We start from the raw sequence: 25,105 nt of genomic DNA on the forward strand, positions 1-25,105 counted from the left end.
GCCAGCCTGTTATAAGTCAAGTTTCTTTTGACTTTTATACTCTTTGAGGTGGTAATGTTTCTTACACGGTGATTTTTGCCTAATTCCTCTAAGGATTCTGGTTGTCTGCATTTTACAAGGTCGTCTGTTAAGCTTTCTTATCACTGCAAGCATATCTCAGTACCACATTCCTTTCCTCTAAACAATGTAACTGCAAAAACAATATTTCTATTCCCACAATTCCCCCCTTTTCTTCCTTATAAACTGTTGATTTTTGACAAAACTTTTCTCTAAGGTGTAATTTGGTAGATATCTTCCTCTTCTTCACTTTTTTGCTTTCCATTTCCTCTAATATCATCATCTTATCTGAGTCGGGTGGTGGCTCCATGGTCATTTGTTTCAATAGTGCAGTTTGAGTTAATTGCTGGACAAGTCCCCTTACACAGGGAATAATGCAACAACCAATGTCTGTCAAAACTCCTGCTACTATGATCAAGGTTGTAAATATGGACACTACCATCCCTTTCCATTTACCAAACCAAGATTCCAACCATCCGGTGATGGAAGTGTCTGCTCCTGAGTTTTCTGCCAATTCACTGGCAAGGGTGGTAAGCCCTTGCAATACTCTAGTTACTGTGCCATCCGGGGCAGTATTGTTAGGGATAAAAGTACAATGGTTGCCCAGCATCGCGCACACACCTCCTTCATATCTAATGCTATTCTGTTTTCCTAAACCATTTTGCTGGTGGCACCTAGTTGTTCAGCAATACTTCTTATCACATCCCTTGTATAATTTATGATTCTCTGCTGATTATAATAAATATAATGAATCTAATCCACATTCTTATTGATTGTTACCCATGTAACATGTAACCCATGTACAATGAAGTCTCAACTCAATATGAATTTAGTAATATTTATAAAAGGAATATTTATAAAAGGAATAAAAGGCAAGGAAACAGTGCTGGGTGTGCGGGGAGTCTACGCTCCACCAACACGCACACACAAACATCAAACATTCTAAATATAAAGAACATAGCTTTTACATACTAAACCCAAGTGTGCCTATACATATGTTCAATAAGAAAAGGTAACAAACAATCCTTAAAGTTCCATGACTTAACAGTCTCCATTTTCCATTCCTTTTCTTGATTAAAAACAAGTCTCCATTTTCCATTCCTTTTGTACAATATGTCTTGCTTTAAGTTGTCAAGCAGGCCTTCGGGCCTTATGTACCCCATTCTTCCCAGTTGGAAGAAAAGCATATCCATCTCCTTTTCAAGGCCAATAGGGCCTGGGTCAAAAGGCACATCCAGGTCACCAGGGGGCAGAACAGCAAAAGCCTTCGATGGCTGTAGCAGCAGAGGCCACACGTTTCTGATTGTGGTCCCACATGGCTCTTTAAGGCCTCAGAGACTGCTCGCCAGGTGCCGAGCAATCCCGCCGCAACCTTGTCGTTTTTAGTTGCAGAATCCCACACCTTGACCTCAATTTGGTCCCATGTTTCAGGATCATAAACTGTCTGATTGTTAATAAAGGGAATAAGCTGTAAGGTTACCAGGACAGTCTTTGTTTCTAAGGACATATGATTCCCCATAATGCGCAACTGCTTACCAGCCAGGGGCAGTTGCGTGCACAGGTCCACTTCTCTCAGCTTGAGCTTCTTCCCAGCTCTGGTGCACCCATTTACAGTGACTTTCAGTACGAGCTTCTTTGAGCGGTTTGCTGAGTTTGGCCAAACCTATCTTCATGAGGCGATCAATGTGCCTGTTCCCATCCTGGTCTCTGTTCTGTCTTCCTGTTCCTTTTCATTCCTTCTTTTTACTTCTTTATTGATGACATAACTTCATCGTGTTTCCCTTTTTTTATCTTGAGGCTCAGGCTCCCCTCTTATACCCTTCTCCCCACAGCAGTTCTTTTCAAAAACAACTTTTCATTGGTCAAACAACTTTGCATATAACAGCAACAGCAAACACCCAGCAACTTCCATGCCTTAATGGCAGGAGAACAAGAAACTGGAGACTGCATGGAGTCTCCTGAATCATCTTCTTTGTTCCCTCTAAACTCTTTTATATTTCTGATGGCCTCATTGTTAAGAGTCTAATGTTATCTCAACCCCGGGGTTTCAGACCCCCATGGCCACACTCCCACATCTACCCCTTCTTTATTAATATCAACCATTCTTTCGACAAGAATTACTACCCCATATGTAACACCTACCAGAACAATGCTGAATCAAACCCTACAGCAATTTGATTTCTGGCTTTCTGTTCATCAGGAACTCCTCTAGGCACCCCGATAGAATCTATGTATACTCTGTCATCAAATGATACTCCTAAGCGTCTTTTACTTCTTCTAGGTATTTCTGATGTTTCTCTTTCAAATGCCAGGGTGAAGGGTATAGCTAATTGAACAAGTGCACAAGTGCCTCCCCAATTGGATGGTGGGGTGAACTGTAAGATCTTCCCTCCACCGTACCACCAGAGATCTGCCCTGGGGATCTCAAGTCTTGATCAGTTTCCCATCAAGTCCTCGGTAGCACAAGGCAAATTCTCCCAGATGCCAGGTAGCACTCACACTCTGCCATGAGAGGCAAGCTGTATGGTTACCTATAGGTGTAGAGAATGCAGGGGGAGCCCTGATATCCCTATCACGCAAGGAACAGCAAAGAGAGAGACTTACAGGCCTCATTTCCCCAGGCAGTCTTTTCTTGGTACAATGCAATCATACATCGCATCCCCTGGGAGTCCTTGGTCCACCCCCATAGGAAGGGCACTATCTGGGCAATCGGTCGTCCTGAGGCACAAGCATATCAATTGCTATGGTTGAGACTCTGGACGGTATATTTGACCCATTCTATCCAGGCATTCACATCCCCATACCCTGTTTGAATCTCAAATGTTTGAACTGCCGCATTTCAAAGAGGGCCTCCTGTTTTCTCCTTGAGTTTCTCCCTTTCTCTGATGGCAATAGAGGATTGTTTCCATACAGCCATTCTCAATCTGGCTGTTGGGTCTCTCCCAGTTATTTGTTCTCTCTGCTCAATAGTCATTGGGCACTTAAATCTCCACAAGCTAACACCTCACAAGCATCAAACGTGATGAATTGTGGTTCATAACTGTCACTGTCACCCATATTTTGATGGGCTATCCCATCTTTGCTATTATCTGGTCATGCCTTTTCCAAGTTGCCAATTGACCAAGGCCTTCTCTGAGGCCTACAATCACTGGAAACAAAATTAATAGTTGATTTTCCCCTGTCATTATTTTTAACCCTTAGGTTTCCAAAGAATTATCAATACAAAGAATAAGATATATGTAGTACTAGAACAAAAACCCCTTGGGAGCACTTCAATTCGCTATAGGCCAGTCCTTTCTCTCACTCGCAAGCCACACTCATTAGTTACCTGTGAAAATAAAAGGTTACTTTAAAACTGTAAGCTTTTATCCCACTCACAGTCCACTATGAGATTTTTCTCTTTGATTTCAACTTCCAACAAGTCTTCTGTAGGAACAGATTCCCGGGTACCAGGGTCGACAGATGCCTTCACTCAAGTATAGTGAGTCCAACCTTTTTCCGCAGTTCTTATGGCTGTTTCGGTGGTTAGTAATGGTCCTTCCCATTCAGGCTGGAGGTTTGATTCTTTCCAGGTCCGAATCAAGACCCGGTTTCCTGGGTGATGGTGGTGAATGGGGAATTCCAAAGGTGGGGTTTGAGCCGACAACCCACAGGTCCTGAGAGATGACAAAGAAGAGGACAACCCCAGAATACAGTTCTTAAGAAAACTCTCTTGTTTTGAATTGTGGTATCTCATCCCTTCTGCCCAGATAGGGCAATCTGAACAGCATCTCATATGGTGAAATTCCTATATCCTTTCTTGGTGCTGTTTGAACCTGTAGGAGTAAGCATTTTACCCAAGGAAGTTGGGTTTCTAACACTAATTTAGTTAACTGCTTCTTTAATGTCTGGTTCATTTGCTCCACCTTCCCAGAAGAGGAGGGCTGCCAGGGGCTGTGAAAATCCCACTCAATCTCTAAGGCTTGCTTTAACCCTTGCAGTAAAGCTTTCCCCCCTCCAGTCACGTGGTCAACATGGACAAACAAGTAATTCAGTAAAGTCTACCTGTATACTTTGGAAAGGTCAAATTCCTGGCTCCCGTCCCCCTCTAGATGGGTTACAGATGTCCTTCTTATGTACCTTTTGACATATGGTACATCCACTGCATATTTGCTTCACTCAAGTGTATATTCCTACAGAGACATACTTAGCACAACATCACACATTGCTTGCACCTCCCAATGACTCTTCTGATGTAAAACAGTTAATATTTGCCTCATTATCACTTTATTCAGCATTTCTCTCCCATTAGGGAGTATCCATTTTCCTTCAGACTTTGTGGCTCCTGATTCCTTAAGAAAAAAATCTTTCTCGTAAAACTTTTTAGTTCTTTCTTAGTTTTCAACAATTCCCTGAATCCTCTCTGCATTTATTCTTTGTTTTCCTTCAGACATTAGATGCCTTAAATACCTGACTTCTCTTTCTAGATATTGTAATTTATTTTTCAATACTCCCAAGCCCTGCTTTCCCAGAAAGTTGAATAGCTTGTTAGTAGCTTTCTTCACAACTCTTTTCTCCTGTCCTGACAATAGAAAATGATCCACATATTTGTAACATTAATACTGCCTTGGGAGGTTGTAATTGCTCCAAAATCTTTTTAGAACTTACCCAAATAGATAGGTGGCCCTGTAAACCCCTGAGGTAAAACTGTCCACCTATATTGTTGCTTCCGCCCCCATTTCAGGGTCTTTCCAGTCAGAGGTGAGTATATCTTTGCTCTCAGGGCCTGAGAGCACTCCATTAATAACACTGTTATTCCAGTCTAACAATTTACTATTTGAATGCCCAATTTCATCATCAAATCCCTTCCCAACAAGTTAGTCCCTGCCTTGGGTAGATACAGTAATTGCCCAGTGATCATTTTATCTCCTAGTCTCTGCTTGGTATCCCCCAAAGGTGGCACTGATATCCCAGCCCCTTCTACCCCCATCACTTCTTAGGGTTTCATTAGTGAATTTAAGCCCTGATACTTTACAAGCCAGTAATGACCTAGCTGCCCCAGTGTATTGGGTTCGATGGCACGGTTTGGGGGGGGGAACTGTAGTGGCAGCCCCCGTGAGAAAAACCCAGAAGCCTCCCTGTGGCAGATAAGGGACAATTTCATCTGGCCCCAAAGGGGCCCACTGCTGCCCAGAGCCAAGCCATGAGCAACACAGTCTGTGCCTCTGTGAGAGCACATCCAAGAAAACAAAAACAAAGAAAGAAAGAAACAAACAAAACTACATTCCCTACCTTCTGGAGCATTTTCTGTGTATCTTGCCAGGCTTTAATCACAAAATGAACTTTCAAGAGCCCTTGGGATACTGGGTCCTCAGGTCTCATCCCCAAGTACTTTCTCATTCTGACCCCAAGTCTCTCATTTGATTTCTGTGTTGCACACTGTTATTATTCTAGCCAGGATTGGCAAGTGGGTATTTCTGCCGTGCCGGTATTACCCCTGGTCCTGGAGGATGAGCTCTTTCCCATTCTTGTATAGCAGCTCTCCTCCTGATCATTCCCATTTCTTTCCCTGTAAACAACATACTTATAGACATAATTTCCTCCCCCAAGAGTATAAATCAGGTCGTAGGAACTGGTCTAATTGTTCAACTAGGCTGTTGGGGTCCTCCCAACACAGTTAGTGTTAGTTCTGTTAGTATCAGGGAAGGCAAAATTCTCCATATCTCTTCTACCTTGTTCTAATTCTTGCCAGAGCCTAGAGTACGATCCTTCTTTTAGGGACAGTGTTAATTACAGTCCCTGTCTCCCTTCCTGGAGTGACTGCTGCTGCCACGGGTACAATATTAGGATTATAGGGAGCATAACTTGGCTCCTTCTCCAAAAAAGGAATCTTATTGTTTACACATAAATTTAAAGCCTGAATTTTCATCAGACCTGTATTTTGGCCAAAATACTGCTGTTTCCTTAATTGGTTCTTTTGTCCAGACTGATACACAATATTTAACCTTTTTTTTTCTTTCTTTTATCATCTCCTCTAATTTTGGGATTATTTTTCCAATTGCTTATCATTCTTCAGGAAGAACTGTCGGTAGGCACTCCTCCAGGGATATCTCCCTGTCCCCTGGAACTCGTATTTCCCCTTTTTCCTAGCCCTTGTCAGTGTGCTGCTACAGAAATTTCCCTCCTGCAGGGTACCACACACTAATGTTCCGATTCTGAAAAATGGGGGTGTACTGCCAAGTACTTCCCCATGCAAGGATTTGCCGTACACCAAATTTCCCGATACTCTTCCTTTCTCTCCCTTATCTCACCCTTCATCCGTCTCCGGCCACCCCCCTCGCGGAGCTATGGAACTGCGGATCAGGACTCCACACTGGGTTCGTACAAAAGTACATCTGAATTACACATCACACAGCATCTCACCCGACCCCCAAGGCAATACTTAATATTTCTTACCTTGGTCTGTGCCCAGTTACCGGATCAATTCTTAAAACCTGGAGTGCCTACCTTCTTCCTTTCCCCACTACTTCACGGATCCTGCCTCTTTAATCAGCCTCGGGCCTCTGTCAGCTCTCCACCCAACCGCCACCGTCGATGCACAGGACTGCTGAAATCAGCGGGGCATGCCTTCCTGCTGCGGCGGTGGTGGGGCTCCCCGGTAGGTGACTGGATCCTGGACGAGCCCCCAAATTTTGAGAAACTCTCTAAGGAGTCTGGTTGTCTGCATTTTACAAGGTAGTCTGCCAAGCTTTCTTATCACTGCAAGCATATCTCAATACCACATTCCTTTCCTCTGAACAATGTAACTCTCTGCAAAAACCACATTTCTATTCCCACAATGGCAAACAGTGTTCTGGTGTATTATAATGAACCTACAAATAAGAAATCAGGTTATCTTAACATTTTTCATGCAGGTTTAAAAAAATTGTGTTTATGTATGCATGTGCTTGTGTATATACATATTTATATAAGCCACAGCTTTTTATTTCATCTCATCATTACATGTCCTCTAAAATACATGAGGTTTTATACTGCATTACTAAATGTTCTGTAGCTGTGACTAGTGCATCAAAAGCAAACTTTGTTAACACAGTCATCGTATGTAATCAGAATAAATTCAAGATTCATTCTGTAGTTTGGATGACTTCTGAAGAGTATTTGAGTGCTTTGTACATGATTTTTAAGCTGTGCACATCATACCTAGCTATAAATGCTTTGTACATTTACTGTCACACCCAACCAATACTACTTGTTTTTTTGCAGTCTTAAGTGTTACATGAATCTTGGTTTGTTTGTGCTGAATCAGACTTTGTATATTGCTTAAGTCCATAAAGAATACTTTCACTTAAAACCTTTGATTATTAAATTAGATTAATCATTAAAAGAAGTTAACCTTAAACACTATGTTAATTTTAATGTACTGTACAAAAGTGCAGTATTGATTCCTGCTACAATTTCAATGGAATTGTTTCTGGCCTAAAATTTTATGAAGTGGACTAAAAATAGATTTAAAATGCCTACAATCAATCCTTTAATTTATGCCTCCTAAAGGAAACAAATGTTTTTTTGTCTGACCCACACTTGAGTTAAAATGATCGTTATGAGTTTATTCACTACTGAATACAGTACTGCCTCTAGGCAAGTCAATTCAGTAGATTTCTCTTCAAAACACTGAGCATTGTAAAATGGATCTGCAGTAGTTTGCTCTCGAAACAAGAAAATACAAGACTCAATTGCAAATTATTGCAGCAAAGATGGCCTTATTATGAAGACTGCTTCTTATTTGCTGTAGAGTTAACAAGTATATGTGTGTGTGTTTTTTCTTGCTGCAGCTTCTCATGCTCCGTGTCTTACAATGGTTTAAAGTTGTTTTTTTTTTAGCTTGCTTGGGGAACTAGTTCAGGTGATAAGGAAGGCTTTACCGGAAGAACCGGTTTGAATAAAGATGAGACTGAAACTTGCAGAATTGTGTTTGATGTGTAATAATACAGTTACATGATTAAAGGGCTAAAAGAAAACACAAATAGTGTGAAATAAAATTGTTAACCGCATAGCTACTGTTCCTTACAGTGTTGTGCATTTGACAGTTTCCCAAATCTGATATGTTCAAAGTGATCTAACTCCTGCTGTGGAATCTTTCCTTCAGCAAACAAAGTGTACATATGTATAAATGCATATGTGTGCGCATGTGTTTTTTCTATCCTTAGCTAACAGCCCCGGTCCAAAGCCTTCTAGCAGAGGGACTTGATTCCTGTCAGGGGTTGCTGCCAAGACATCGGAAGGATTTTTGACCAAGGTTTTCTAAAGCTCAGTGTCACACCTGCTATACTTTATAAAGGAGGGGAGTTTGGCTGTCCTAGCATCTCCTGTTTCTTTGTTTGGCTTTTTTTTTTTTTTTTCCTTTTAATCTCTGTCTTTCTCTTAGAATTAAGCAGTGTTCACACTAGTTTTGAAATAGTTGACTGGGTAATATGTATTTTGCATAATAAAGCTTACCAAAATTAATATACCTGTTAACTTTTAATGAAGAAGTAGTGTGGACACAGCATGTATAACCAAAGATTACCCCCTTATATTTAGGCTAGTAATAAGTATGTAGGGTGAGAATTCATGATTGTGTTTTGTAAATTAATTCCGTTTTGTTTTTTAGTTTCAAGGGTATTCATATGATTTCTGTTAGTAGTAGTACACTTTAGATTGACATTTCCAGCACTAAGTGCACTTTTGTGTGTTTGCAGTGTAGTAGATTTAGTAAAATTATTTTCCAAATTGAAGTTTTTGAGACCTAGAAGTCAAGTAATCAAAGTTTTAAATTACGTAGTGAATTATTGTGATAAAAATTTGCAATGCATCTTTCTTGTATTGGTTTGTGCTGACTTCTTTTTGTTGTTTGTTGTTTTTTTTTGGAGTTTTTTGATTTTGTTTTAAATGAACCAATTTAAATGTCTTCATTTGCTCTGTAAATGCTTTGTTAGTTTCTTCTTTCCACTTTAACATATGGTCCATAAGTCTGAATATCTTTGAGAGAAGATAACCATATTCTTTGCAACTAGGTTCTTATTTTGAAATCCTTCTCTTTTTAACCCTGTGCAGAGCAATAAGAATATCATATAAAAATGCCTAAATCTAGTACCTTAGATTAAATTCAGTTATAATACTGGAAAATTGTAGCACTGTGCTCATTTACAGCTTTTTTGCTCTCAGTATAATAAAAAGTACCCTACTGTTCATTATATATTTGTATATAAGTATATGGCAGCTTCAGAGCTGTCTTTGCAGCATCCCTAAAATTTTCTCTATGTTGGCCTGTTTCATAAGTCTCTCCGTTTTTTTTAATTTGGTTCTCTGACTTAACCTAAATTTGTATCTTGCTGCAATAAACCATACAGTTTCACAGTCAATTGCTGTGAAATAACTACCATTGAGAGGTGGCTTTTCGTTTTTTCTTATCTGGTATATTACCAGTCATGCTACCATTTTTTTGTGTTGCTAGTCACAATAATTCATAAATAATAAAATAAAGGTATGTTAAAGCTGATTACTGCATTATATCCTTATAATTTTAAGTAACCTGAAAATACCATTTCAGATTGTTCAGTGGTTCCTGTTTTGTTGATTAAACCAATTCTAAAATGATCTTGTGGTCTATTCTATTTAGCTAACAAAGCAATCAGCTTGGTAACTTAAATAATTTTCTGAATATTTAATATATGAGATCTTCTATATTTTCTTTCAGACATTCTGCTTTTGTTTTTTTTTTATACTATTCCTTGCTTTTCTTTTTCCTGCTGAATCTTAAGTAAAGCAGTCCCCTTTCAGATCTTTCTTTACATCCAAAGTTATATTGGAGCACATATATTATGGGTTGAGGAATTTGAGTAAGAGGGGATACTAGAAGGTAGTGGAACTCAGTAATATTGAAGAGCATTTCAGATTCCTTTAATTAGCTTTTAAAGCAAAATCATTGCATTCTAAGGTTAAGGTATAATAAAAATAACATAATTACTAAGCATCTAGTGCTTTTGAGATTTGTTATACTTTTTTTGAGGACTAGGTCCCAAATAACAGGTAGCAGTTAAAATATGCAAGAAACTAAGATTTAATATTACTACTTGGTTAAAGTGGATTTTTGTGTTCCTTCTGTCTTGTGTTCTCTGTGCTGGTGCACTGTGTCCAACCATCCTTCCTTCCCTATTTAATTTTAGCAGATATGTATTTTTCCAGTGGTAGCTTAAATAAAGAAGCACTAAGCATTGCATAATCTGCAATGCATTTGAAAATAACCTGAGAGCTAAATAAAGTTTATTATGCTCTTGATCTTCATGCTGGGTTGGTACACTAATCCTAATTGAATACCTTGTATGGAACATTTTCACTTGTTGTTCAAAGGTTTAAACTTTAAAATGGCATGTGTGACATTGAAGCTACTTTCAGGAACTGTCTTGCTCACCTGGTCAAACACCCATTCCTCACTGCATTTTGCCAATTCAATCCATTTTAGATGTAACCTCGGGTATGGTGAAAGACCCACCGGACGTCTTGGACAGGCAAAAATGCCTTGACGCTCTGGCTGCTCTACGCCACGCTAAGTGGTTCCAGGTTCGGAACATCATTTTACTTTCTTCTTGTAGCCTTATGAGAGATTAGTTCAGTTGCAATATAAATGTTTAATTGTGTGAAAACACTCAGCGTTGTTCATGCTAATAATACTTATTACTTTTCTGGTCCCTAAATTTAAATGTAGAAAGTTGAGTATGGAGGAACTGCTTTATGCAGTTAATTGCTCGTTTGACATGATTTTTTTTTCTGGTCATTGAGAAGGCGATGTTGAAAGTTTGACTCGCTTGGGGTGATCATACGTTGTATATTTGTTATATATTCCATAAGGCTGCAGAGTAACTTTGCTTTAAATGATGGAATATGTGTTTAAAGCTTTGTGTTTAGATTTAAGACTTTTTTCCCATTTCTTTAAGTGCATTAAGTGTAGGGAATGAAAGGTGAGAAACAACTGCTTGGTTTAGTGACTTTGCATTCTGGCAAAGGCACAATAAAGAAACCAAACAGATTCCCTTGACCTTTCAGTCTCTATACCTATTTCTTAGACCTTTACTTTATCCTTTATATTTCTAATATAGAAAGATACTGTATTTATTGTTATAAGTGAACATAGGTCAAAGTGTACAGGGGATCAAGAAATGTTATTCTTGTATAACCTGCACACTTTGACTTTTACAACCTTAAATTACTAATCCTGTATAAAATACTGCTGTAAATGGCAGCTCACTGAATAAACTTGAATGATTTGTATCAGTCTTGTATCTGAGCTTCCATTGAACAGTGGTGTTTTAGTCTTTCAACAAGGCCTATTTGCTGTAGGTGCTGGGATTGATTAATTTGATTTTGTTTTGCTCTCAAGGCTAGAGCTAATGGTCTGCAGTCCTGTGTGATTATCATACGTATTCTTCGTGACCTCTGTCACCGTGTTCCAACCTGGTCTGATTTCCCAAGCTGGGTGAGTAATACTCTTTTTGAATGAGTCTTTTCAATACACATGGTACTACAAGTAGGGCACTGGAAAGTGTTACTGCAGTTAAACGTAGACTTTTTCAAGAAGTAATATGCTTTTTGTGCTTGTATTTACAGGTAGAGAGTCCCTCTAAAAACTTAATTTTCTGAAATTTAGTCATTTGGAGATGGATTTTTTTTTCCAAAAGAATTTTCTTGTTCTTTTGAGTTCTTTGTGCTTAGCATCCTTATTCTAGATTTTAGGTGTTGTTTTTTTTAAAACTGTATATAAAGAAATTTTTTTTTTTTTTTTTTTTTTTTACCACCTACTGGTGGTTAGAAATTCCTTGGATTTTACTGAAATTGATTTAAAGTGATGTCAGCTGTGCCCAGATACCTCTGTGATAACAGAAAGGTTACTTAAAGTAAAAGAACAAATCACAGTAATTCCTGTGATTGTTAATGTGACCCTTCTCCAAGATGAAATACCACAGTACTAGTCAGTGGATGTGTCAAAATTAGTATCTTTAATCAGTGTCACTTAGAAAAAGATCTCTAGGTTCAACCTGTTTACTTCTGATAATTCCTGCAGCTGAGCATTCTTCAAACATTTCTTTTGCATTGACTGTTTTAAAAGATGCTCTTCAGGAATGTAATTTGTTTTCCAATCTGTGGACCAGCCAAAATTAGTCTGAAAGAAAATTTCAGAAATGTATGTAGATAAACTGACCGTTTTGTTTCACAAACCCAATCCTGTTGCACTATGCTGCTTCCCAGTGTAAACTTTTTGGTTTTGACAAGAAGAGCACTAAGTTGGCATTCTTTGAATGAGAAATGTGTTAGGCTTACATATGATTTTATTAAATTAGTTCTGATAATATTATTTCTGGAAAAATGTAGAAAAGGTTATATATGTTTTTAAAGTTTTAATAGAAATATATATCCCGCCAGTTTCTGTGCTACATTTCTGAAAGATGCACTGTATAAATAAAACTTAAAAGAAGCTAGAAAAGTGTGTAACTGTCCTCTTAATTATCACTGTGATGCTGAAATGCCAAAGAATAAAAACTGGAGTGCTTGCAGGAAAGCACCATTATAACTCCTGCAACACACATGAAGATGAAGAATAAAGAACGTTGTTTCTTCTTTGTCACATTGTCTGTTCTAAGGCACATCTGAAAGGGAATAGAGGTGTGTGTCAAGTCTAGCTGCATCTCTGCTCTCTACAAGAGTGCTCTCTGGTTTGCTGAATTGATTTTTGACAATGCTGGGATGCATTGTCAGTGACATGGATCAGCACTGAAGTCTGTGTAGTCAGTTGTTCTTCTGGTCTATTGGCAAAGTCTTACTTGACAAAAGCAGTGACAGAATGAAAATTTGTGATTTTAAATATCTGTAATTTCTGCTAGTCACAGGTGGAATTTCAGATAGAAGAAACAGACTTTTCTGAATATAGAACTTCTCTTGACCTGTATGCTAGAAGCCTGTCACAAACCAAGGAGCTTTTCAAAAAGAGCCTAAGTGTTTGTAATAATAGAAAATAGTAGGAAGTTTAAACACAATTAGTAGTGACCTCCCTATATACCTAAAAATAAAAAATAAATTGGAAGAATTTTGTCAATTTCCTACAAGTTGGAAGTAATGATTATTCAAGGTTGATTTTTCTGACATGAAATCCAGCCTTTCATGCACACAAACACCAGGTCATTGTCCTGGGCTAGGAATGAGCGCCCTTAATGAAGAATTGTAATCAACACTGCCTATAGTTACTGCATGCATCAGAATAGGCATTTACTCTTAGTGAAAATAAAAGACAACGTTTGAAAAAGTGTAAATTCAGAGGAAGGGGGAAAAAAAGACATTGTTTGAAAATGAAACTTGCAAATGAAGTGGTAGTGAAACATCTTAATGCTGAAACAGCTAAGGAAAGCTATTCCTTACTATTGCAAATCTTTTTTTACAGTCTATTGAAAAAACGTCTAATAAAAGGAAGCAATGGAAATAGTCACAGAGGAAAAAATAGTATTTAAAATACACCTTTTTAAACCGTCATTTAAAATTTTTTGGTGTGTACATTTTTGAAAATCTGTTGATTGGTAAGATTTTTTTTATGCTTGTTTATCATCTGAGTTAGTGTTAGGCTAAGTCCAGGAAAAAAACACGTGAGCTTCAGTTTTGTTCATCTGAGGAACTAGTAACCATTTAAACTAAACTTCAAACAAAAGACCATTATATTTTTGATGATTTGAGTTGGTGTTCTTATAGAAAAAACAATAGATTTTTTGTCATATTCTTTTACTCTTATTCGATACACTGTGTGCTGTTTATTCATCTGGCTGCCACGTTTAGATAACCCATCATTTTTCATGCGTTCCCAAGAAATTGTTGGACAAATTGGCTATCTGCACATGTATAGTTACTAATGTATAATAATAATTTTATAAAAAAAAAACAACTTTTGGGCAATCTGTGATGAGAAGAGGCATGTCTGTATTGGTACCCAGTGTTAATCTTGCACCAGTCTTTTTTATGCACTTTTACAAAATATGCTTTTTTTTTTTTTTTTTCCATTTTAACTGAAATTGTTCTGTGATGTTCTTCAAAATTTCTACGTCAAAAGTTGTTGAGTGAACCTAATGAGGTTCAACAAGGCCAAGTTGCAGGATGCTGCACCTGGGTCAGGGCAATCCCAGACATGAGTACAGACTGGGAGAAGAACCCATTGAGAACAGCCCTGCAGAGAAGGACTTGGGGGTTCTGGTGGACGAAAGGCTCAACATGAGCCAGCAGTGCATGCTTGCAGCCCAGAAGGCCAACTGCATCCTGGGCTGCATAAACAGAGGAGTGGCCAGCAGGTTGAGGGAGGGGATTGTCCCCCTCTTCTCTGCCCTTGTGAGGCCCCTCTTGGAGTACTGCATCCAGGTCTGGAGCCCCCATCAAAAGAAGGATGTTGATCTGTTAGAGTGGGTCCAGAGGAGGGCCACAGAGATGATCAGAGGGCTGGAGCACCTCTCCTATGAAAAAAGGCTGAGAGCTGGGGCTGTTCAGCCTACAGAAGAGAAGGCTCCAGGGTGACCTCGTTGCAACCTTTCAGTACTTGAAGGGGTCTTATAAAAAAGATGGAGAGCAACTCTTTGCTCAGTTGGATAATGACAGGACGATGGGGAATGGTTTAAAACTAAAAGAGGGGAGATTTATATTAGAGGTTAGGAGGAAATTCTTCACTCAGAGGGTGGTGAGGCACTGGAACAGGTTGTCCAGTGAGGTTGTGGATTCCCCATCCCTGGAGGTGTTCAAGACCAGGTTGGACAAGGCCCTGGGCAACCTGGTCTTAGTGGGTGGCATCCCTGCCTATGGCAGGGGGATTGGAACTAGATGACCTTTAAGGTCCTTTCCAACCCAAACCATTCTATGGACAGTTCTGTATTGAACAACAGTAGTGTGTTTTTTTTTTCTGTTTCAATCAGTCTTCTGAATTAACTGGATTTTGTTGTTGTTGTTACAGGCTATGGAGTTGCTCGTGGAAAAAGCAATCAGCAGTGCTACTGGACCACAGAGTCCTGGGGATGCGCTTAGAAGAGTTTTTGAGTGTATATCTTCAGGAATCATCCTTAAAGGCAAGTTGAATTTGATCAATGTACTTATGCTCATCTTATGAAGATGGTGAAAGGCCTGGAGGGGAAGACGTACGAGGAACGGCTGAAGGCACTGGGCCTGTTCAGCCTGGAGAAGAGGAGGCTGAGGGGAGACCTCATCGCAGTCTACAACTTCCTCGTAAGGGGGTGTCGAGAGGCAGGAGACCTTTTCTCCATTAACACCAGTGACAGGACCCGCGGGAACGGGGTTAAGCTGAGGCAGGGGAAATTTAGGCTTGACATCAGGAGGGGGTTCTTCACAGAGAGGGTGGTTGCACACTGGAACAGGTTCCCCAGGGAAGTGGTCACTGCACCGAGCCTGTCTGAATTTAAGAAGAGATTGGACTGTGCACTTAGTCACATGGTCTGAACTTTTGGGTAGACCTGTGCGGTGTCAAGAGTTGGACTTGATGATCCTTAAGGGTCCCTTCCAACTCAGGATATTCTATGATTCTATGATTCTATGATTCTATGCTGAAGTAATATAAAATATATAGTCTTGGTCAAAATAAGGTATAGATGTTCTACTAATTAGCCTAACTATTATAGGTGGTCCTGGCCTTCTGGACCCTTGTGAGAGAGATCCTTTTGATACACTTGCTGTAATGACAGATCAGCAACGAGAAGATATTACTTCAAGTGCACAGGTAAGGGAAAATATGTGTAAAATAACTAAAGTTGAAGACATTAGTGTTTTTTCTGAATGAGGCTATGTGGATGTGAATTTTCCTTTCTTATAAGAACATAGTCCAATTTTTTTAGATGATGAGCCTTAATCTAGGCAATGAAAATGTCGCAGGAGAGGATGCGGAGCAGTGTTGTGTTTTGCACTGAAATAAATGTGACAAGTTTGGAACGTTCCTTTCTATATACATGTATATCCATAAGGATGCTCTGCCTACAACAGTATTCTATTAGATTTAAAATGTTGTTGGAACTTAAGATCATACAAATAAATATGTTTAAATTTTAATATTTATTGTTTCTGTTCATAGTATTGACCACTCATGCTTGCAGCTGAATAGCTCACTGTCTCTACGAGTTTGTTTGATCCTTTTGCCAAAGATTACTAGCATGTAATGGGATGTGTGAAAAGCCTTGGCTGCTTCATTTGCAAGTCCAACAGTTAAAACATATTATTTTGAAGCTGAGATGCTGGGCTTTGTACAGAGATAACAAATGTAACATGCATATATTACTGTGTTGATGCTGTGGAAAAGAAGAGGATGGATAGTAAGAGCTAAGGATGATATCTTACACCACTTCTCTGTTGTTTGACAAAGTACTCAAAATTGACATTTGTTTCTAACTGAAATATCTTATTTCTACCCTTTTTGTAGTTTGCATTGAGACTCCTTGCATTCCGTCAAATACACAAAGTTTTAGGAATGGATCCATTACCACAGATGAATCAACGCTTCAACATCCATAACAATCGTAAAAGGAGAAGGGACAGTGATGGGGTTGATGGCTTTGAAGCAGAGGGGAAAAAAGACAAAAAAGATTATGATAACTTTTAAAAAAAAAAAGTTTTTCATTTATGCTAAGATTGAAGGTGATAAAAAGTCCATTTGTTGCCTTGCTTTTACTTCATAATAATGTCTGTTTAAAACATCCAAAACCAGCTTGGGAATTAGAACAACCTAGCTTTTCTGTGAGATTCTGAACATTGTAATGGATGTGCTGTATCACACAAATTATGGATGGAAAGACTACAAATGGAAACTGTCATTGGGGGGAAAATAGATTGATTTTTTTTTCCCCCCATTGCGTTTCCTTTAAATGTATTGCTAACTTCAGTAACTTTTCTTCTTTTTTGACCTTTTTTATTAACAAGTGTGTTTTCTTATCTTGACTGTATTTAATGCAGCATTTCTGCTTCTGTTGCTATGTGTATTTTGACATTTTATTTAGAAGGTTTTTTTGTTTGCCCTTGACACTAGTTGTATAAGTTACTTTGTGTTAGATAGTATAAACTGTTCCTCTCCCAATTAATATTTTACAGAACTTTTTTTTGTAAAGTGAGACTGCAGGATTATACTTTTTTTTCCCTAAATGTGAAGGGGTTACAACAGAATTAGCCTGCCATTTGAGTGCTCAGAATTAAATGCTTTTGCCAATCTTGTAGCATTTGTCATCTTAGTGTGATATAACAGTGTAATTAAAACAAATTTGTGTTAATCTAATCAAGTTTGCTGTTAGTTTTGCATTAGCAGTATAAAAGCTAATATATACATTATGGTCTTGCAACAGTTTTAAAGCAGCTACATAATTGATCAAAGTTTAGCATGATTTTGTTTTTAATAGAAGGGCTTTTAAAACTATCATTTTAGGTTAAATGTGTAGTTCTTTGTATGATAGACTTTGTGACATAGCAAGGCCAAAAAATAACTTTCTGAATTTCTTAATATATAAGCAGAAACGGGCATTTCCTATTTGGACAAAGTTAGTCATTCTTTTCAATCAGCTTTGTCAATATAATATTAATGCCTCTTAGACCTTAAAAATAGATATTTGTCATATCAGTGCCTGTAAGTTATTCCTTATAGCTATTCCTGTATAAAATTTCTGTGATTTTTTTTTCAATAAATCAAAATTTAAAAGTGAAGTATTACTAATAGAAGGCTATCAAAGAAAAAAACAAAACAAACAAACAAAAAAAAACACCACCAAAAAAAACAGAAAATTATTTGATGTGGCTATAGTGTATGCTTATGTCTCTTTCAAAAAGCTAAATATAGTAGTGGTGTAAGGAAAGTTACATCATGCTGTTGATATATGCTCTGATACGCAGGTGTGATTTATTGTAACAGCACTGAAGTGGAACACTCAAAAGCTAAAATTTATTAAATGACTTAAATTCATTATATACTGGAAACTGAAGTTTCACTTATTCTGTTCAATGTGTATTATACTTTGTTGCAAACCCATAAAACATAGATAACATAGACTAACATTCTGGTATCTACTTAATCACAGGCTGTATGAGAGCATCAGCCATCACAAAGATCATTTGTCATTTCACAGAATCACAGAATTGTAGGGATTGGAAGTGACCTAAAGAGATCATCGGGTCCAACCCCCCTGCCAAACCATTTCTGATACCATTTGTTAAAAACTTCTGTGGTTTTTTAAAAACTTTTGTGGTTTAATTTATCTTTGACCTTTTTAATAAAACAAGTTTTGGAGTAGGGGGATACTTTTGTCTTGCAACACCTACTGCTAACAGCATGGGTCCATACAATGCAAATAAAATATTTTAGAAAATAGAGGGAGTCTTAAAGAAAAATTTTAATATTTTAATTAATTTATTTAAATTGTAATGTTCTTCAAGCATCAGAGTGCAATTTTAAAAGGAGTGAATATTAATGGTTAGCAAATAAAGAGAAAGCAATCTCGTTAAGAAAAACTTTTTAAATAATTTCAGTGTCAGAAATAGAATAATTAATGTGTGCTTTAAAATGACTAAAAAAAAATTGCAGTAGTTTCTGTTGTCCAGGCATAGCTTCCAAACACGTGCTTGTCCTTATTTTTATTTTTATTTTTTTAATAGGAGTCTATCTTGCTGCCATGGTGTCTAGTTAGCCATTACTATTTATTTTGAAAGCTACAGGTGCTATTCATGTAGCTAGTTTAACTCCATACAAAGTTTCTTTCCTCATAAAGTTAAAACTTGTCTATTCAGGCATGTGACCCTCAAATTTAGGATTAAAAAGGTCAAAGATGTAGCTTGGATTTCCTGTATTTTTGTTCTGCTGGCTTTTATCTCTTAACTAATTTCTGGATCTTTTGAAATACTGTATACTTAAAGTGATTCCACATTAAATATGAAACTGTGACTGTGATTTTTGTGCTGTGTAGTGAAGAGTGAATTTCAGTTTGTTGCTGTTTTTCCTGCCCATTTTTACGGCCTGTTTTAACTAGATAACTCCTGGCTCTGTCAAAGCTAAGAGTGGAAAAACAACACTTTAAAAAGTACAGCGATAGTTTTGACTTTTAAATATTACATTGTGTGCTTATGAAGACAAAACTTCCATTTTCTTTATTTTTTTCTCTGAAGGTTGTAAGCCAAAGAGTTTTCTAGCCCAAAAGGCTACAAATTAAATTTCTTCTGACAGATTACTTTATAAATCTTCTCAATAGTTTATTTTTTTTTTATTCAGCGCGGTCTTTCTCAGCCTTTTTTGAATGAAACAGCTATGAAATCTTTTGAGGGTGGGGGAGAAATCCAAGAAGTGTCATCTGTAGTATAGTGTTACCTCAGAGGTTCTCACAACCAAATAAAAATCAGGCTTAATTCTGTATCTGTTAATTTGTATTTTCCCATTTTGTACCAGTTTCTCATTTGGATTTATGAAAATGTGCGATTGTACATATATGTTCATAGTACTGGAAGATGTTTCCAGTTGGACTACTTTCTGATGTTTACCATTCACATTTTCAGAGAATCATAGAATATCCTGAGTTGGAAGGGACCCTTAAGGATCATCAAGTCCAACTCTTGACACCGCACAGGTCTACCCAAAAGTTCAGACCATGTGACTAAGTGCACAGTCCAATCTCTTCTTAAATTCAGACAGGCTCGGTGCAGTGACCACTTCCCTGGGGAGCCTGTTCCAGTGTGCAACCACCCTCTCTGTGAAGAACCCCCTCCTGATGTCAAGCCTAAATTTCCCCTGCCTCAGCTTAACCCCGTTCCCGCGGGTCCTGTCACTGGTGTTAATGGAGAAAAGGTCTCCTGCCTCTCGACACCCCCTTACGAGGAAGTTGTAGACTGCGATGAGGTCTCCCCTCAGCCTCCTCTTCTCCAGGCTGAACAGGCCCAGTGCCCTCAGCCGTTCCTCGTACGTCTTCCCCTCCAGGCCTTTCACCATCTTCGTAGCCCTCCTCTGGACACTCTCCAACAGTTTCATGTCCTTTTTATACTGTGGTGCCCAGAACTGCACACAGTACTCGAGGTGGGGCCGCACCAGCACAGAGTAGAGCGGGACAATCACCTCCCTCGACCTACTAGCGATGCCGTGCTTGATGCACCCCAGGACACGGTTGGCCCTCCTGGCTGCCAGGGCACACTGCCGGCTCATATTCAGCTTGCTGTCTACCACGACCCCCAGATCCCTCTCTTCTAGGCTGCTCTCCAGCGTCTCATCACCCAGTCTGTACGTGCAGCCAGGGTTTCCCCGTCCCAGGTGCAGGACCCGGCACTTGCTCTTATTGAACTTCATGCGGTTGGCGATCGCCCAGCTCTCCAACCTATCCAGATCCCTCTGCAAGGCCTTTCCACCCTCAACAGAGTCCACAACTCCTCCAAGTTTGGTGTCATCAGCAAACTTGCTCAAAATACCTTCTATTCCTACATCCAGATCGTTTATAAAAATATTGAAAAGTACCGGCCCTAAAATGGAGCCTTGAGGGACCCCACTGGTGACCGCCCGCCAGCCTGATGCAGCCCCATTTACCATAACCCTTTGGGCCCTGCCCGTTAGCCAATTGCTCACCCATCGTATGATGTTTTTATTTAGCTGTATGGTGGACATTTTGTCCAGTAGGATCCTATGGGAGACCGTGTCAAAAGCCTTGCTGAAGTCCAAAAAAATCACATCAGCTGGTTTCCCTTGGTCCACCATACGGGTGATCTTATCATAAAAGGAAATCAGGTTAGTTAGGCAGGACCTGCCCTTCACAAACCCATGCTGGCTGGGACCAATGACTGCTTTGTCCCCCAGGTGCGCCTCAATAAGTTTGAGAACCATCTTCTCCATAATTTTACCAGGCACTGACGTGAGACTGACAGGCCTGTAATTGCTAGGGTCTTCTTTCTGACCCTTCTTGAAAATCGGCACAACATTTGCCAGCTTCCAGTCTACTGGGACCTCTCCAGATTCCCAGGATCGTTGAAAAATAATTGAGAGAGGTTCCGCGATGACGTCCGCCAGCTCCTTCAGCACCCGGGGATGAATCCCATCCGGACCCATGGACTTGTAGGGATCCAGGTGGAGTAGCAAATCCCGCACACGTTCAGGGTCGGTTGGGAGTTTGTCATCCCCACCGTCCCGGTCCTCCAGCTCAGGGCACCCTGGGTCCCGAAGCCCATCATCGGCATTGAAGACAGAGGCAAAGAAGGCGTTAAGCGTCTCTGCTTTGCCTATGTCATTGTCTGTGAGGAGACCTTCCCTATCAAGGAGCGGCCCTATGTATTCTTTAGTTCTCCTTTTTCCATTCACATATCTAAAAAAACCCTTTTTATTTTCTCTCACAGACACAGCCAGCTTCAACTCTAGGTGTGCTTTAGCCACACGAATTTTCTCCCTACAAACACGAACAGCATCCCTGTATTCTTTCCATGACACTCGGCCCTCCTTCCAGTAGCGAAACACTCTGTTTCCGCCTAATCTCCATCAGAATGTTCCTGGTCAGCCACGCCGGCCTCCTGCCGCGCCTGCCTGACTTGCGATATTTAGGAATTGCCTGATCTTGTGCTTCTAGGAGGCATCGCTTAAAGAATGACCAGCACTGGTGGACATCGAGGCCTTCAAGAGCAGCTTCCCAGGGGACCTTGCTGACTAGTTCCCTGAGCAGCCTGAAGTCCGCTTTCCCCATATCTAGGGATGAGGTTTTGGTGGCACTTTTCCTTCTGTCACCGTAAATTTTGAACTCAACCACTTCATGGTCGCTATGACCGAGGCGGCCACCAATCACCACATCTCCCACCAGACCCTCTCTGTTTTCTAGCAACAGGTCTAGGAGGGCACCTTTCCTAGTTGGCTCCGTTAGCACCTGCACCAAGAAGTTATCATCTAGGTGCTTCATGAACCTCCTGGACTTGCTCGTGTCAGCCGTGTGGCACTCCCAGTTAACGTCTGGCAAGTTGAAGTCCCCCATAAGGACAAGGGGAGTTAATCTCGAGGCCTCTCTTAGTTCTGTAAAGAATAATTTATCGGCGCTATCGTCCTGGCCAGGCGGTCTGTAATAGACTCCCACAACGACATCCCCTTTATTCGTTCGTCCCTTGATCCTTACCCAGAGGCTCTCAACTTTGCCATCGCCGACCTGGAGTTCCACACAGTCCAGCCCCTGCTTCACATACATCGCCACCCCACCACCTCGCCTACCCTGCCTGTCCCTCCTGAAGAGCCTGTAACCATCTATCGCAACACCCCAGTCACAGGACTCATCCCACCAGGTTTCGCTTATGCCGATGATGTCGTAGTTGCGGGACTGGGCCAGGACTTCTAGCTCATCCATTTTATTCCTCATACTGCGTGCGTTCGTGTAGAAGCATTTCAGGTGCGTCTCCTTACACTCAGCACCTTGTGGATCTAACCGAAGGACCTCACTGGCACACAGCCCCTCTGATTCTAGCATACCATCCCTTAGGTCTTCACCGGCGTGCCTGGTTTTAGCCCCTTCCCCCTTCGACTCTAGTTTAAAGCCCTATCTATCAGCCCTGCCAACTCCTGACCAAAGATCCTTACCCCTCTCCGAGAGAGGCCCATCCCATTCGGTGCCATCAGGCCCGGTGTAGCATAGACCTTCCCGTGATCAAAGAACCCAAAGTTCTGCCGGTCACACCAGTCTCGAAGCCACGAGTTTATGTGAACAGCGCACCTTTCTGTTTCGATCCCCCCTATTGGAAGGACAGAGGCAAACACAACCTGCGCGCCTGAACCTCTAAGTAGTCGCCCCAAATCCCTAAAGTCTCTTTTGATTGCCTTCGGACTTCTCGTTGCTACTTCATCGCTACCAGCCTGAAAGACCAGTAGCGGGTAGTAGTCAGTGGGCCGTACCAGGCGCTTGACTTTCTTGGCAACGTCCCTGACCCTGGCCCCAGGGAGGCAGCAGACTTCCCTACGGGTAGGGTCAGGCCGACAAATAGGGCCCTCTGTTCCCCTAAGGACAGAGTCTCCCACAACAATCACCCTCCTGTCTTTCTTGGTGGAGGCAGTCCTGAGGCGTGGAGTCGACCTCCTCGCCCTAGGAATCCTCCTGGGAACACTTTCTACCTCTTCCTCAGTTGCTGTTGATCTCTCATTCTCCAGGGCCTCAAACCTGTTTCGTGAGGGCACCTGGGAAGGTGGGGCCGGAAGAGGAGGGCATCGCCTGCCATGTCGAGCAGGGACCTGTCTCCATTCCTCCTCAACTCCCAGGTCCCCTCCCTCTGCCCGACGGCGACAGGGCAGGGGGTCCACCCCCATTTGGGGTGTCTTACCCCGGTACCTCTCCTTGAGGCCCTGCAGGGAGTTACTCCACCAGTCTATCTCCCGCTCACACTCCCTGATGGCCCTCAACCTCTCTACCTCCTCCTTGAGCTCCGCCACCATGCGGATCAGGTCATCCACCTGCTCACACCTCACACACGCAGCGTCTCTGCCTCCTGCCGATGGCAGGAACAGGCTCTGACACTCCCTGCATCCCGTGACCTGAACCGCTGCATTCTTTAACGGGTACTCGGTCTGGGTGTGTACCGACCTCCTGCAGAGCGCTCCGTGCCTGGTGGAGACCATTATCGCCTAGCTAAAGACTGTCGTTAACAGGTGTTCGTATGGGAGGGGGTTGCTCTCCGCCCTGCCTGCTCGCCCTGCCTGCGCGAACTGCCGCGCCACTCCCTGTTTGCCCGCCCTGGTCGCCGCGCTCCTGGTCGCTCGCGCTCCCTAGGGGCTGCTTTTGAACGGCCGGGGAGGGGGCGCTGCTGGCTCCGCCTTCGCCTCGTCAGCCTCCCTCACGAGGGCTGCCGGGTCCTGGCGGCTCCCTGAAGTCGGCTCGATGCCGCAAAGTTAGCCCTGCCTGGCCCGATCCCCCGCTCCGCTGCAGAACGCGTCTGCCCCGGAGCCGATCGCCTCGGCAAATGGTTGGTTTAGGTCAGCTGCCCCGGCGATGTCCCCTCCCCATCTCTTGCCCACCCCCAGCCTGCTGGCTCTTGGGGTCTTGGAAGGAGTCCTGATGCTGTGCCAGCACTACGCAGCAATAGACACAACACTGGAGTGATATCAGTGCCATTGGAGTGCATATCAGCTACGAGTGCAGAGCACAGCACTGTGTGGGCTGCTGCAGGGAAAAGGTGACTCCAGCTCAGACAGACCCAACACAGTTAATAACAAATTCCCATTTTTGGAAGAAGAATCGGAGTATGCAGCTTGTTGGATACAAAGAACAAATTTGGATGTGAGTAAAAATTAGAATAAAGAGGGAAAGAAAGAGGAAGAGACAAATGATAAATGGGACCTTCTGGATAACTTACCTCTTCCTTATAACCCCCAAGCTGCAGCAGTGGCTGTTGTAGCAGTTTCTCTGAGGGAAGAGACAGGAACTGTAAGTAACATTAGCCCTGGGAACAGGAGGTACTGCAGACTTGTAAAAGAATTGGAACCACGTAAAAAAGACCTTGAGAATTTTCCACTCCCTGGTACTAATACTACTAAATCTACTGAAGCTGCTATGTATCCTTTCTGTGAAGTGCTGCTGGGATCTGGACAGATAGGATATGTATTTGCCCCCCTTTCTAGCGGAGAAGTGCAAAATTTTAAAAAGGAAATGAAATCTCTGATTGAGGACCCCATTGGATTAGCAGAACAGTTAGATCAGTTTTGGGGACCCAACCTATATTGCTGGGGAGAAATTATGGCAATTCTGAATCTGCTATTCTCAGGGGAAGAACGAGGAATGATTAGAAGAGCAGCAATGCAGGAATGGGAAAAGGATCATCCTCCAGGAGATGGAGTGATTCCAGCAGAGCAAAAATTTCCAAATGTGGACCCTAATTGGGACAACAATAATGTGCAGGATAGGGTTAACATGAAAAACTTGAGAGAAATGGTAATTAGAGGAATTAGAGAGGCAGTACCTAAGTTTCAGAATTTTATTAAAGCCTTTGAGGTTCAGCAGAGTAAAGATGAAACTCGAAGAGGGGGAATGGGCTTAAGTTGCGCCAG

The 25,105-nt window shown here is 41.2% G+C and overlaps 2 protein-coding genes across 5 annotated transcripts in view; both read left to right on the top strand.

Moving 5' to 3' along the window:
- The window catches only part of LOC137847008 (zinc finger RNA-binding protein-like), a 207,528-nt gene extending 188,507 nt beyond the window's left edge, over window positions 1–19,021 (top strand). For 3 of the 4 annotated variants that reach the window (XM_068665204.1, XM_068665205.1, XM_068665206.1), the window contains 5 exons: window positions 10,538–10,635; window positions 11,453–11,548; window positions 15,047–15,158; window positions 15,726–15,823; window positions 16,517–19,021. In XM_068665204.1, the coding sequence (XP_068521305.1) occupies window positions 10,538–10,635; window positions 11,453–11,548; window positions 15,047–15,158; window positions 15,726–15,823; window positions 16,517–16,696 (584 nt within the window). In that variant the 3' untranslated portion in view covers window positions 16,697–19,021. Of the gene's footprint in view, window positions 1–10,537; window positions 10,636–11,452; window positions 11,549–15,046; window positions 15,159–15,725; window positions 15,824–16,516 lie in introns of those variants that run through there. The other variant, XR_011090716.1, reaches the window with a different exon arrangement.
- Window positions 1–25,105, top strand: part of LOC137847028 (syncytin-2-like) — a 77,423-nt gene that overhangs the window by 44,791 nt on the left and 7,527 nt on the right. The gene's annotated exons all lie outside the window — the stretch shown is intronic.

Source organism: Anas acuta, chromosome W, assembly GCF_963932015.1.
Source record: "Anas acuta chromosome W, bAnaAcu1.1, whole genome shotgun sequence".
Classification (NCBI taxonomy): domain Eukaryota; kingdom Metazoa; phylum Chordata; class Aves; order Anseriformes; family Anatidae; genus Anas; species Anas acuta.